This window comes from Mchenga conophoros, linkage group LG2 (assembly GCF_057382185.1).
Source record: "Mchenga conophoros isolate Kocher_MC1m ecotype Shallow Benthic linkage group LG2, M_conophoros_male_GT1.1, whole genome shotgun sequence".
Lineage (NCBI taxonomy): Eukaryota > Metazoa > Chordata > Actinopteri > Cichliformes > Cichlidae > Mchenga > Mchenga conophoros.
In genome coordinates this window covers 32,108,750-32,123,404 of record NC_140527.1, presented here as the reverse complement: position 1 = coordinate 32,123,404, position 14,655 = coordinate 32,108,750, and the positions used below count along the sequence as shown (strand labels likewise).

The window sequence follows — 14,655 nt, the reverse complement described above, 5'->3', positions numbered from 1 at the left end:
TTGTTTATTTGGTTTTTAAATGTGAAATCCACTTAAATTTACACGTAATGAGTAAAAGCAAAAATAATAATAATAAAATATAAAAGACAAAAGATAAATAAATAAATAAATGTTAAACACAGTCAAGTTGAATACCTTTTAAAATCACAGAGTTTTTCTATTTCTAATTTTGGTGATAATATTTATAAATGCTGAATCTGGTGTTTGCAGACAAAGCTCATTTCATCAGCGGACGAAGACCAAGTGCCTTCATGTGTTCTGAGGGTTGTGGGAGGGGTTGAAGGAGGAGTGTGTGTGCATGTTAGCATGTGTGTGTGTGCGCGTGTGTTTGCCTACAGAAAGAAGCAGAACAAGCTTAGTGTGTTTGGTCTGCGTGGTGGGGAGCTGTCCATTGTCACCGGTGCTGAAAGTGTATTGCTGCTTCCCCACTTAAAGGGGAACGCATTTGATAAAGAGGAGGAAAAGAAAGAGGAAGAAGAAGGACAGAAAAAGCAACGAAGAGTTCATGAGACTGCTTCATTACTGCAACCCCACAGGCTGTCCGCGGAAGGAAGTTTCATGGAAACTTGGAATGTAAGAGAATCTCTAATAAGCTGTAGTTGTCTTACTCGGACACCAAATTTTACTTCCTCAACACACCTTCTTTCTCTCTCTCTCTTCCTCTCTTCTCTCTCTTTCTCACTCTCACTAAATGCACATCTCACTAATTTGGACACGCACAGAGGTGAGCTGGAGAAGGCAAAGAAAGAGCGGGGGAGGGAAAGCAGAGAAAAACAGAGGGAGATCACCATTCCTCCTTTCCCCTCCAGCTTAGGAAGACGAAAGGCGACGTAGTAAGCCTCTATCTTCTGCTCCTTTTGCCGGTGTTGGATACATATACTAAGAAGAAGTTGTATTGATCTGAGAGTGCTGCTACTGGTGGTGCTGACTTGGACCTGGAAACCCTGTCCTGCTCTGGCCCTGCTCAGCCTGCTGCATCCCGGGTCGCTGTCAGGATGACAGGGTGTGCAAAACGCTGCAAACAAGGTCTTGTCAAGTTTGCTGTGACCCTTCACAAACTGGTCACTGGGACTCTCATCAAAGGTACGTATGTGCTTGAGCCATGGCTATATTCCTAAGTTCTTGAATTTGCACAAGTTGCTTGCTCAGAAAGTGGGTGCTGCAGACAGTGATAGTGTTGCAGGAAAGCCTATTAGCACACAATCAGAAGTGAAAGTTCAGTCCACTTCATTGTTCATCTTCAGCTCGTGCAACTCTTTTCTTCACTCTCCGCGGCATCTACTCTTGTCTGCTATTGACCTCGTTCTGTTCAGTATGTTCTCCACAGGGGGGGGGGGGGACTGAAAAAGACAGAGATGAAGGGAGTAAGCGACTAATAGAGAGGAGAGATAAAGTTGATACAGAACAGAGTGTGTGCGAGTGTGCTCCTGTGATAAATGTGAGTAATAAAAAGCGTCGGTGTGGCAGCGGCGGGGAAAGGAGTTGCACACACATGTCGAGAGGAAACGAAGGGCTTTACTATTGTGATTTATTAGTGGTTAATATGTGTGTATGTGCTTGCATGTTTCTTGTGTCTTCATGTTACTGGCCTGATGTTTTTGTGTGCGCGCGTGTGCAGCATTAAAGCGATCCATTTTACTGCCGAAGCAGGAAAGCAGTGCAGGCAAAAGGCACACAGAGCCGTGCTTCAGAAACTGTTTGCAGCATAGCAGCTGCTTGAAGGCACACGCACAAGCCTCCTCAAATGCACACATACACACAAACACACATACACTTACTGTATAATACTCTTTGAGCCAGCTGAAATTGTTTCTGGTGGGATGGGAAATTTCTAAGAATTCAGTGAAACACATACAGTAGATGCACAATAGGCTTACTCAAATGCATGCACGCACACACTCACAAACATGTCTGTGGATGGCTCAAGCTTTCAGCCACAGTGGGTAGAATTGCCCTCGAGGTCTCACACACTCATAACGTCATGAAGGAGCTTCTGCTGAGGTTTGGTTGCATAACAAATCAGTCTTTAGAAGACAAACCAAAAGAGCAACCAGCAGCAAACATAAAGTGCTCCCCTGTCATGCTCACAGGAAATAAAATGCACACTGAGCAGAAAGTAATCACAAACATACACAAATGAGCACATATATGTAAAAAAAAAAAAAAATACACACGGTCAGTACAACACCCACACAGACAAAAAGGAAATGAGCTGCAGGGAACCAGAGATCTGGCTCTGCAAAATATCAGACACATTGAGGTTCAGGCTCATACGCACACATTGTGTTAACTGAATATGAAAAGAAGATGTGATATGAAGTGGCAGATGAACACTATGAACACTGCAATACTAATTACACCTAGGCTTCGTGTTTGAGCTTTGTTTTTCTGAAATATTTTTTCTTGAGTGCTGGGATCCATTTCAGATCACTTTCACAGTCTGCATCAGAAACTGGATAGTTGTAAACTGGGCGGTTATGAAGCCATTTGGAGAAAAAGGAAAGAGAGTCTAATGTAATGCCGTCTCATTTGGCTCACTGTTTTCCTAATGGTGCTTAATTGTATCTGAAATTCTAATATTTGTTTTCTTTTTAAAGATCAGAATTTTAAATAACTGTATGTGCTGGTGATTTTAGGGTAAACTCCAGAAAACCAATGCACTGCCATTGAGGGACTTTTACTGTGTAGTAATGTCTCCTACAGTTTCTCAACTTATAAGCATCCACAGCTTGTTAGCTCCATGTGCTTATTTTCTCTTTCCTTCTTTAAGAGCAACTAATACTACCAAGAATTACAGCTGTTACCTCTGCACAAGAATGCTCCACTGATCAAAACTCATAAATTCAAAGATCAGATCAGTATTTTACTCTCCCTTAAGAATTATTCGTGATCCGTGAAGTAAAAAATATCATCTACTGAGATATTGATCCAGTCATCCATCCATGCAACCATCTGTCCATCCATAGCAGCAAAGTCCTTTTCTGTTTTTTTTTCTGAGATGCTGATGGTAAAAGGGGACTAGGGTTATTACTTTCTGCAGCCAAGAGGCCTGACAGCATTTTCAACACTTCACTGTAAGTTACAGGCTCTTTTCAGATGACCTTTAAGAGTCAGCATTTTAGGACACTTTAAGAAGACAGTAATAAGCTGCGGGGGACAGAATAGTCTGGTCCTCTCACTGGTAACATGATTTTTATATCAGTTTTTTTTTAAACCAGTAGCAGCATGGCTTTGGAAAGAGAAAATACTTCAAGTGTTTAAATGTATTGAAATGAATTGTAAACACAGGTTTGCTAAGGATTTAGCTCTGTAAAGGCTTTCATAGCAGCACTGACATCTGCTGGTACCTGTGGGAAAATACGAGTTTACGGTGGGGAGAAAATAACATTACATTAAATCGCTAAATTCATGAGTGGTTGTCTTAAGCCATCATCAAATCAGTGACAGCAAACCTCACTAAAGGAATTATGCTTCTGATGTTGCTAATCCCATTTCCCTTTTTGAAATTCATGGCACAAATGTGTTTTGTTATTCTGCAGGAAGACAGGAAAGGGACATTAAGGACTGGGATAAAATAAAATAAAATATATATGCAAATCTGTCCTTTACATCTCAGTAGGACTTTTATGACAGGCAGTGGAGCAGAATTACTTAAAAATTCTCTCTTTTACCATAAAGCTCTCTGACTAAATCAGACTCTGAGCTACACAGCAGCTGAAGTCAGGTTTCTTACTAACTAAATTATAATACCTAAAGCTTTAAGACCTGTAAACATGCTTCTGAAGAACTAAGTTTATCAAAGTCACTTAAGCTCTTTGACACGGCTGACCTTGAAATGGCAAAACATTATGCATGACGTTAAAGACATGAGATACTGCTTGTTACATTTTAGATAGATGTAAAGAAAAATCAGCTAAGAATGAATTTATGCAGTTCAAACAATTAGCAGCTCATTGTGTAAATACTTTGTTGAACATGTTTAAAGATTTATAATAATTCACATACAATGTGGAAAATAGACACTTTTTTTATTTCCATAAAACCGATACAAAAAATAAAAATGTGAACATAAAATTGGAACAAAATAAAAACAGAGATCATAAAATTGGAACTAAGTTTCTGTCTGTGCACCTAATGACAGTTCAATGTGCTCCGTTTTCTTAATGGCCCTACTGGGGACTCCATTGTCCTTAGGTGGACGATGACAGTGTGACCTGGAGGGGTGTGATTGGGAAGAATAGACCACCAGATCGGAACCCGAGTCATGTTTTTTTGGCAAACCTCTGTGCTAACAACAGTTTGTCCTGCTCAAACACCAACTGTTAAGCAGAAATGTGCACTCGGCACAACGCCCAGCATCCAGTAGGCCTTTTGCAGCCAGGTGTGAAGCAGCAGGGATGAAAATCAACACCTCTAAGTTTCGGAACATCTGCACACTGGGTCGGGGCTGAGCTGCTGCCCCAAGTGAAGGAATTTGAGTATCTTGGGGTCTTGCTCATGACTGAGGGGAGAGTGGACCAGGAGATTGAAAGGGGCATCTGCAGTGATGGGGACACTCTACTGGTCTGTTTTGGTAAAAAAAAAAAGAGAGCCCAGAGTAAAAGCAGAGCTGTCATTTTGCTCCTGCCCCCATCCATGGCCACAATCTCTGGGTAGTGACAGAAAGAATGAAATCAAAGCTGAGGATGCCTCCTAGGTGAGGTGTTTCAGAAATGTCCTGCAGGGACAAAGCCCTGGGGCAATCACATACCATGCTGAACCCAGACAAGTGGCAGAAAATGATGGATGAATGGGTGGACAGTGTATACACTGAATATGATGATTGTAGACTGTTGGTTGTGGGTGTGGAGCTACTGCAGGTGGGGAGTGGGCAGCTAGGTGAAAAATATGAAGTGCGATAAAATTGTTGTTTTTTTTAAGGTAAAGGTATTTTTTAAAAATTCAATACTGTCACCCTTTAAACTTAATTCAACTATTTTGTTAGTAAGTCATAACAACTGTGTAGTCTCCAGAGAAAGAACAATAAGAGGGAATCATTTAACATCATTAATCATTTAACTATTTGCAGACCAAATTATTTAAAAAGTTTCTATTTCTCAAATTCTACTAAAAAACATGCTAACTGGGTTGCTCCAGCGAGTTTAGAAACTTTAATATATCTCTGATGCTGCCTGTCTCGTTTTAGCCAGAGTCCTTTATCTTCGGTGTTTCTTGTCAGTTTAAAAAAAAAGTGTCTAAATAACATAAAAAAAATTAGAAATTAAAAAAAACATACTAGTTGAATTTTCTACTTCCCAGAAATCTCTGCCTCTCTTAAGTTCTGCTTTTTTCTTCTAGCTGCAGGCTGTAAAGACTAAATCCCTTTCATCACTTTGGTTTCCCTCTCAGTTCATCTCTGCCTGTCAGTCACTTTCTGCATTGCCTTAGCAGTAAACTTCTCTTCTGCTTCCTGTCATCTCTGAAAACCCTGTAAACATCCTGCCAAGCAGCTCCAGGCTGTAAACAGCCTGCTTGATTTCACTTTTTCTTTTCATGCAGCCTGCCCTCTGGTGCTTCCTCCTGGCATACAAAAGCAACCTGCCTGGATGTAGAAATGTGCGCTCGGCTGTGGTCTGGGCAAATGCGATGGCACCTGATGGGAGTCATCAGCAAACAAAACCCTGTTTGGCTGAAAATCCCCAGCCACGCAGAGAAAATACTACTAAAAAATCTCTTCTTATCTGCAGGCTGAATAAGGCAAGAACCCCTGAAACTACTTGCTTCTCACAATAAATTGAGCCCAATTCGTGACCTGAATCCAGTCTTTCTTTATGTGCTTTAGAAACAGGAGGAGAAAAAGATGTTGGTGTTCACTAATGAGAACAACCCAGCATGATTTTTAGTACCCCAATTATAAATGGCTAATAATATTAGGTGACGAAGACCAGAAATGACCTTTTAAAGAGAACTATGTATTCATGTTGTTGAGAATAGATTCCTTCATATAGATCAGAGTTAAAGAGAATATAGTTTGTGATTTCTTTCAACATTATAATATTGCGGTTAATGAGTGTAAGAATACAAAATAGAAAATAGGCCTGGGATGGGAACAAAGAACTGAGGTACAGGGCAGGAGGACAATCAACCCCCACCCCCAGGAGACTAGCAAGAGTTACTGAGGGTGAGGAGCAGACAAAGGGCAAACGGGCACTACCATAAAAGGAGATGGGGGTCAGGGTGTCAGCACCCTTGGCCACTGTACTAGTGTATTTCCATTGTGGGGGTGTTTACTGTATAGGGGGGAGGAGACCAGAGGTTATAACTGTAACTGTTGTGTGGAGTTCTTTAGATCAGCCTTTAGCATAGGAATGCAGTGTGCTGATCTCCAGATGCACCTCTAAGAATAATGAGTAATAAAATGATTGTGTAAAACATGGCAGCATCTTAGCGTGATCTCTACCAGGACCAAAAGAATCGCAGAGACCAGTGTTGTCTCAACAATGTTTATGAGTAATATCCATATGTTGTATTTGTGTTTATCAGACTGGACAGCAGAGGGCATCAGGTTACTCTTTCTCTTTTTCCTTTCCAGATTACTGTAACCACACATTCCCACATTTTCAGAGCAGATTAGAGAAAAATGTAGTGTTTAAAGCTTTAAATATTCACTATCTCAAAGTGCTGGCACACGAGGCAGCTTTTCCTTTGATGGCTGATGCATGATGGACAGCAAGGCGGATTTTCAGACTCAGGGTTCACAGTTGTCAGCCACAGTGACCTAGCTGTGCATTCCTCATAAGTACTTAATGAAATATTCACTAACTCCTCTTTTTTTCCATCAGATATTTGCTCCAGGCTCCCTCTTGCTTTGAGTCGGGGGTGGTGGTGGTGGGGGGGCGGGGGGGTTGGCGACTTGGCTCGTATTTGTATTCAGAAAAGAGGAGGAAAGAGTAAATAAGAACAAAGAGCAAGGAGGAAAGATAAATGAGAAGATGGATGAGGGTGTGCACATGATTGCACATTTTTGCACATATGCTCTGAGTTGGATATTGATGTGTGTGTGCTATTATCTCATTGAGTGTGCTCGACAACTGCGTGCGTGTGTGTGTGCGCGTGCTGCTTAGCTCCAAAATGCTGTCATATCACTTTTAATGTGCCATAGGGGACACGGCGAATATTTAATACAAAATATAATGCATAATAATTTTTATGAAAAAGGCTCTCTGAGGTGGGGACGCCACTCTCCCCCCCTAAACGCTGTAATCAATCCCCAAGCTGCATACAATTAACACCTCCATCACTTTCATCTGCAGTGAGGAAGGGAACGAGACACAGAAGGGGAGAGTCAATAGAGTTGTTTGCATTCAGTTCACATAAACCACTGGGGCACTGATGAAGTAAAGAAATAAGACCTGATTCCCTTCAACAAAAATGTCAATTTTATATTTATTTACAGATGAATACACTCATCTGCTAACTATCTGCTTCCAGGAATAGCAGGCCGGCTAGTGAAGGCTGAATGTGTCTGAGAACAGTAACACCCACAGGCAAGGTGACGCTGTCTGCAAAACATTTATGGCAAATGAAGCAGAAAATATTTCAGCCAAGCTTAAGAGTAAATGGATAAACAGCTTTTGTGTTAGTGCGTCTCTCAGTGTTAATGTCCTGTGCAACTTCACGTCAAGCTGCACAGAGCTTAAAGAGCCCTCGGAAATGTGTCATCTGTGTATCGACCCGGGGGGAAGAAGGTTAGATGGTGTTTTTCACGTTCTGACAGGCGACATAAAGTTTGTGTGTGGCGTACGGCGGTGAATTGTTTTGAGAGATGCACTGTGGGACAGAAAAACAGCAGCCATGGCCTTGAGGAGAGGCTGTTGTGATGGAGAGAGTCTAAAAGCAGCAAAGATTCACCAACATGGGCTCTTGTTGTTTTCAAACAGTACAACGCGGTTACAGCTGTTTTTAGGCTAAAATATACATTGTTTTTGTTACACATACATGTTTAAGATCATCAAATACATTTTAATATTAGGCAAAGATAACCAGAGTAAATAGAAAAAACTTCAAAATCATTATTTTGTTTTTTAGAGCCATTCAAAGGTGATGTTTTGATATTGATTGTGATGAGCTGGGGTGCTAGTAAGCACGATTACTGAGATTAACAGCACGGTTTAGATAACTTATCGTTCAATCAGATAAAAAAAGTATTTGGACAGTTGCCTCTGCACACCACTACAGAGGATTTTAACTCCCATAATCAAGATGGGATTTAATTGCAGACTTTCAGCTCTAACTCAAGGGGATTAACAAAAGTATTGCATTAATTATTTAGGAAGGCAGTCATTTTTATACATAGCTTTCCATTTTCAGAGGTTTAAAAGTAACTGGACATATGACTAAAAAAACTGTTTCACATCCAGGTGAGGCCATGACTAATTACACAGATAAAGCTTCTGGAGTTGAGTTTAATTGTTGAATTGGCAGCTATTCACTGGAGCGCGCAATAGGAGCTCTTAAGACATGTCGATGCAATGAAGGAGGCCTTCGACGTGTTGAAAAACCAAAACAGTTTGGTAAATTCTTAAACAATAAATGTACTGGCTGGCTCAACAGCACTTGTGGAAAAACCATGGGGGAAAAAAAAGATAGGTTCAAGGTTCTTTATTTGTCACATGCATAGTTATACAAGTATAACACACAGTGAAATGTAGCCTGACACGCTCCTTGACATGTGCAAAAAAATTGGGGGGGCCTCTGGATGTCTGGAGTTTTGATCTCCTCCATACCCGCTTCACACCCTGGAGGACGGGGCTGTGGCCCCCCCACACTCCCTAGCAGATCATTACATGGAGAAACCTTTGGAATGCAAGCATGCTGATCCACACAGGTATGCACACATGGGTATTCACAGACGCGGACTAAAGCTTTCTTGGCTGCTGCCTCAAAGCACACTGTGCGCTGTCTATCTTGCGTGCTGCACAATATCGTTTATTATTTAGTAAATATTGATATCTATGACTAGCTAGTTTATTGTGATGGTGCTTTGTTTTCTCTATTATTATGTTACTCTTTGTTGTTTGCTGTCTCCTCTGTTTGTTTTTTTTGTTTGTTTGTTTTTTTTTTTCTCCATACAGGTGACCCAGGAGTTCTTTTTTTTTTTCTCTCTCTCTTCCCCCCCCTTCTCACCGTCTCTTCTCCCCTTTGGTTTTCTCTCTTTCTCTCCCCCTCTTTCTCTCATTCATTCCCCCTGTCCTATTTATTTAAAAAAAAAAAAAAAAAAAATTACAAAGGATGAACTGAAGCTCTGCCATCACGTAATGTCGCATACTGCTGTTTCTGATGTCATTTAAGAAAAAAAAAAAAAAAAAAAAAAAAAAAAATTGGGGGGGGGGGGGGGGGTGTAGAGGAAGAACATTATATATATATATATATATATATATATATATATATATATATATATATATGTATATATATATATATATATATATATATGGAGGGTGAAGGTAACGGTGGTCCCCGTGGTAATCGGAGCACTAGGTGCGATGATTCCCAAGCTAGGCGAGTGGCTCCAGCAGATCCCGGGAATAACATCGGAGATCTCTGTCCAGAAGAGCGCAGTCCTGGGAACAGCTAAGATACTGCGCAGGACCCTCAAGCTCCCAGGCCTCTGGTAGAGGACCCGAGCTTGAAGGATAAACCGCCCGCAGGGGCGTGCTGGGTGTTTATATATATATATATATATATATATATATATATATATATATATATATATATATATATATATATATAGTATATACATTGGGTGAATGTGCAGTAGTAGCAGTAAGCAGGTGAATTCTGTACATTAATATGAATAGACATCTGACTGTTTTACAGGATAGACAATATAAACATATTTAAAATTAAAGGAATTGAAATGTACATTGTGCCTTGGTTTAGTGTCTGGAAGAGTCCTGTCTCAGTCAATTATAGATGATGTGAGAGGATGACAGGAATAAGAAAATGTAGTCAATTCAAGAACACTCTTGAGGAGGTAGGTGCATGATTGCCAAGGTCTGCTACGAAGAGATCAGTTCATGAATGGAAATATGGGGAGTTTACAAGCAGGTGAAAACCATCCATTGCAAAAACAGAAAGGCCAGATTAGAGTACCATCAAAAAGATCCTGCATAGTTTTTAAAGCATTTTTGGACTGCTGAAACTGAGATTGAACCTAAATGATGGGAAGTGATGAGTGTTTAGTAGGAACTGCTCACTGCTTTTACATACATAAGCAATGCCCATCTAAAATACCACATAGTATATATATATCTATATATAATAGTATTAGACAGTCAATAAGACTATCCTACCATGCTTTTTGAATGCTCAAGTCAACTGAGAGAAGCTGTTGATAATTCTTGTTGCGTTTACCGCTACAATCGACCCCTTTCTCACACACATGTGATCGATTTATAGACTAAGATTGATTATGGTGACTTAAAGACTTTCAGAGATCCTGCTTTGTGTGGCCAGCAGCCTAAATCAGCAGATACTTATGCTGCATTTTTATTTGAACACAGAGCACACCAGCAAATATTAGCTAGCATGATTTTTTTTAAATGAACAATAATAAAATCAAAGTCATGAATTTTCTCCAGTTAACAGGAAAAATGATAAATCCTTCTATTTTTTTTTTATATTTGTGAAGTTATAAACACAATTTCTTTCACTCCTGGTGTGCTGGTTTTGTAGCAGACATTTTAAAAAGGGAAATCTTAAAGCCTGAACAAACACAACTGCATGTCTTAATAGGGGTTATTTGTGTTTTTATGATTTTGGTGAAATGATCCTTTACATGATGATTATGCGGTATGATATAGTCATAGCAACCAAATTACTCCACTGGGCCTTTTATACACTTTGCTTTGTGGTCTGTGTTGGTGCAACTAACACATGCTTGGCTTTGTTAAAGGAAAACCAACATGCGATTGTCTCTTTGCTGCAGAAATAGTCTGCTCTCCGTGGCGCTACACGTCTTTCCCGTGTCTGGCAGGATCGTTGAGCTCGTCTCATTTGCTTCTCACTTCAGTAAATCAATCTGTTTGTCCTGATGACTCAGATGTCACTAAGCCTGTTAGGAGCCAGTCTTCAATCTTGCTTCCTAATACTGCATCTAACTGTTCTGTCTGTAGCTCTCCTTCTTTTCCTCCTCACCTACACCCCTTCGGCCCTCCCTCCTAGAATTACTCCCATCTGGTCTTCAGAATATCTGCTCCTGTTTGTCTTGCTGTCTTCTTGCCACTTCCTATACTCTTTCCTTCCCTCTGCATTTCCCTCTCTCTCTGCCCTAATCTCGTCTCCTCTGTGCGGTTATCACTATGACAGATTCCATTCAGCCTTCATCTAATAAGACCGGACAGCAGCTAACCAGCCAATTTATTATTCACTGCCTGTTCACCACTTTCTGTGCTTGTCAACACCGTCTGTATGCTGTCAAACGCTTTCTACCTTTCAACTCCACAGTCTAACCCCATGTACTTTTCCTTTGCCTCCATTCATTCACCCAGGCTGCCGTCTCAATCCCATAAAAGGTCTGTTGTGTAATGGTTAATAAATGATGAGAGAAGGGTTGGCTGGCACTCAGAACGATCCAACGAAGGCTGGACAGGACTGAGTAGCAGCACACACGATGTCAAGCTAATGTCTTGGAAGGGTTTGGCACTCGGCCTAATGTGATGAACCTGTTGCCGTTACTGTTACTGGACTGCAACTAAACAGTCTAGAGTGCTATTTTAGTTTCACTGTATTAAAATGACTAGAAAGCTAATGGCTCAGTTAATCCGTGCTTGTTATTGTTTAAAGTATTTAAACAAAGGTGATGATTTACAGTAGCTCCATTTCTTAAAGAAATCCTTTAATGATCAGGTCAGCTGATCATTAAAGGATGATTGCATGAATTATTCATGTCATCTTTTAATAAGCTTATGCATTGTCACAACACTTTTTTTTTTGCCAAGCTCTCGTATGGATGGTCAGAGAATCATCAAAGTCCAGCACATCCCAAAGATGCTCAGTGGGGTTGAGATCTGGACTCTGCGGTGGTGAACCCATGTGTGAAAATGATGTCTCATGCTCTGTGAACCACTCTTTGATTATTTGATTGCTATGAAATCTGGCACTGTCATCTTGGAATATGCTTGCACCATCAGGGATGAAAAAAAATTCCACTCATGGAAAAAACTGACCATTCAGTTTATCCAGAAACTACACCTCCAGTCCAGGGGAACGTTCTTACCCATTTCCCTTAGCTGAATTTTTTCTTGGCCTTGCAGTGATTTTTACCCGAGTTAATTTACATGAATGACAGCAGCATCATTACCTTAAGACAGACAGCTTTGTGTAACCAGTTTAATCATAGTGATAATTGTTCCCTACCTGAACAGACTAATTATTCCTTTTTCACATGACTACAAATCGGTCCCCAAGAATAACACAATGTTAACCCAGTCTGTGTGCCTCCCTAAACAAGAAATGTTTTGTGCTTAACATAACCAGACTTTAATTCTACCTATGTAAAATCAGAGAGCTGTTTTTGTAGTTTCTGGAGGCAGTCATATATAATTGATGGATCTGAAACTCTTTTCTCATTCTCCAAAACAAACATTGTATTTTTTTTTTGTTTCATTTTCCACAATGCTACTGTCGTATTGAGAAATGGTAGATGTACAATTGTCATCGCATTGCCTCAGGAATAACTGTCAAGTGGTTACAATAACTGTGACAGCGACCACTCTGACTGTGAAAGTAAATGTCATTATTTTTCTGCCACCATTTAACGTGCTGACGCCTGGTTGATGACTTTAACCCCTGTCCAATCGATGTCATGACCTCTTTTGGGCAGCTGTTCACAATCGGCTGATGCTGTCTGAGCCCAGTATTTCTTCACTTTCTTCATTTAAAGTGCTGCACGATGGTGACATGACTGCAAAATGACATAGGTCCTTAGCAACCTTGCTTTTACATAGGAATATCAACAAAACACAGCCACTTAGTTACTTGAGATGAGTAGTTGAACAATCTTATTGAGTCAAGTCCCTACAAAGTCACATCACATCAAATCAGGCTTCAGTTATATGCAGACCTTTGCTAATCTGTGTGAGAGTGCTCATAGTGGTCCAAGTTGGACCACAATTGCTTGGAGACAGGTTGGCTTTCACCAGGCGACCTCTACCGTCACCTTGCAATTGCCAGTTGTTACCCATGAATTGAGACTGCTGCATGCTAAGTTTCTGACTGCCAAGTTTAGTCACCTCAACTACTTCCAATCAATCTCCAAATGCAAAAAAACTCAATGCAATCACTGGGAAACCACAAATTTTTCCTGGCTGCATGGAGATGTCTGTCCTAGTTTTACTCTAGTGTGACTGAATGAAGGCAACACTTAGTGTTGGTGTTCTGAGGTTTAAAAATCAAACCTCCACACTCAAAACAACCTGAAAATAAACACAAGATTTGCCCAGACCCTCTGACACTTATGCACTTTCATTGGAGCTTTCCAAACTGATTTCAAAGGACAATGTAGAAAAAAATATACTATTTTATAATAGCACTGAAAATATTGCTGGGTACAGATGGCTTATAGTTGCTGCTGGTTGCTACAAAAAGGAAGCCAGCGGCAGGCAAGTCCAGCAGTTCGATGATCCCTCTCCCATCTGTGGACTGTTCCGAAACAGTGCAATATTGTCTTTGTTTCCAACAGACAGGAGTCATAACTCTTTAAGTTCTAACTGAGCTGAGTTGAACATGTACATGGAGGCGTTTGCGTCATTGGAGAAGTGATTGATGCTGCAGCTTTTCCTGTGCAGATGTTCTCACTGTTTCTGGGTTTTGGAATTCAAAGATTTTTGAGAAACTTTTGTTCAGGCTTTTTTTTTCCAGAGGACAAACCATTCTCACTGCTATAGAATAGAATAGAATACAATAGAATAGAATAGTCCTTTATTTTGATTATACATGTCTTGTGGGTGTTCCACACTAACTGTTCTGGAATAAAATACGAAAAGTAAGACAGCAGGAATAAATAACAAACAGGAGAACTATATACAATCAAAATAAATATATATAAAAATAAGTAAAAGGCACACAACAGAGAGCACGACAAGATCCACTGAGTAACTGCTTTGGAGGTCTTTACAGACTAAAAAGTATCATCTTCTTTAGGCTTGAGGGGCTTTTGCCCAAGGTTTTTCAGCTATTTTCAAGGTTAAGAATTGACTTTCTATTCTATTCTATTCTATTCTATTCTATTCTATTCTATTCTATTCTATTCTGTAATTGCAGCTTGTTTTCTTCAGCCTGTGTTGTTTGAAAACTTGGTATTTGGAAAATGTCAGCTTTGCAGAGACTGATCAAAACAACACGTTTTTCAGCGTTCCCCTTGTGAGCTTTTTCAGTTTATCCACTGGGTTTTCAAAGTGTTTGATCAACCGAAGGCTTTTCTCTCTATTGATGGATGTGTATGTAACCCCTTCACTGAAGTTAAACATCATCACTACAGCAAATCACGCTCCCTTATCTCGCCTATTCAGCCGGGCTTTCAGAATTTAATCAGCATGTCTTTGTGTCATTGCTGTAGTGTGTACTCAAAGACCTGCTTCTCTGTGTTGATTTATTGCCGCTCTTACTTGCTGTAAG

The 14,655-nt window shown here is 40.3% G+C and overlaps 1 protein-coding gene across 1 annotated transcript in view; it reads left to right on the top strand.

Annotated features, from left to right (window-relative positions):
- Positions 1–316: 316 nt before the first annotated feature.
- The window catches only part of kcnip1a (Kv channel interacting protein 1 a), a 52,419-nt gene continuing 38,080 nt past the window's right edge, over positions 317–14,655 (top strand). Inside the window, exons 1-2 of the mRNA XM_085295312.1 lie at positions 317–573; positions 723–1,083. Coding sequence (XP_085151438.1) covers positions 996–1,083 — 88 coding nt within the window. The 5' untranslated portion in view covers positions 317–573; positions 723–995. The remainder of the gene's footprint in view (positions 574–722; positions 1,084–14,655) is intronic.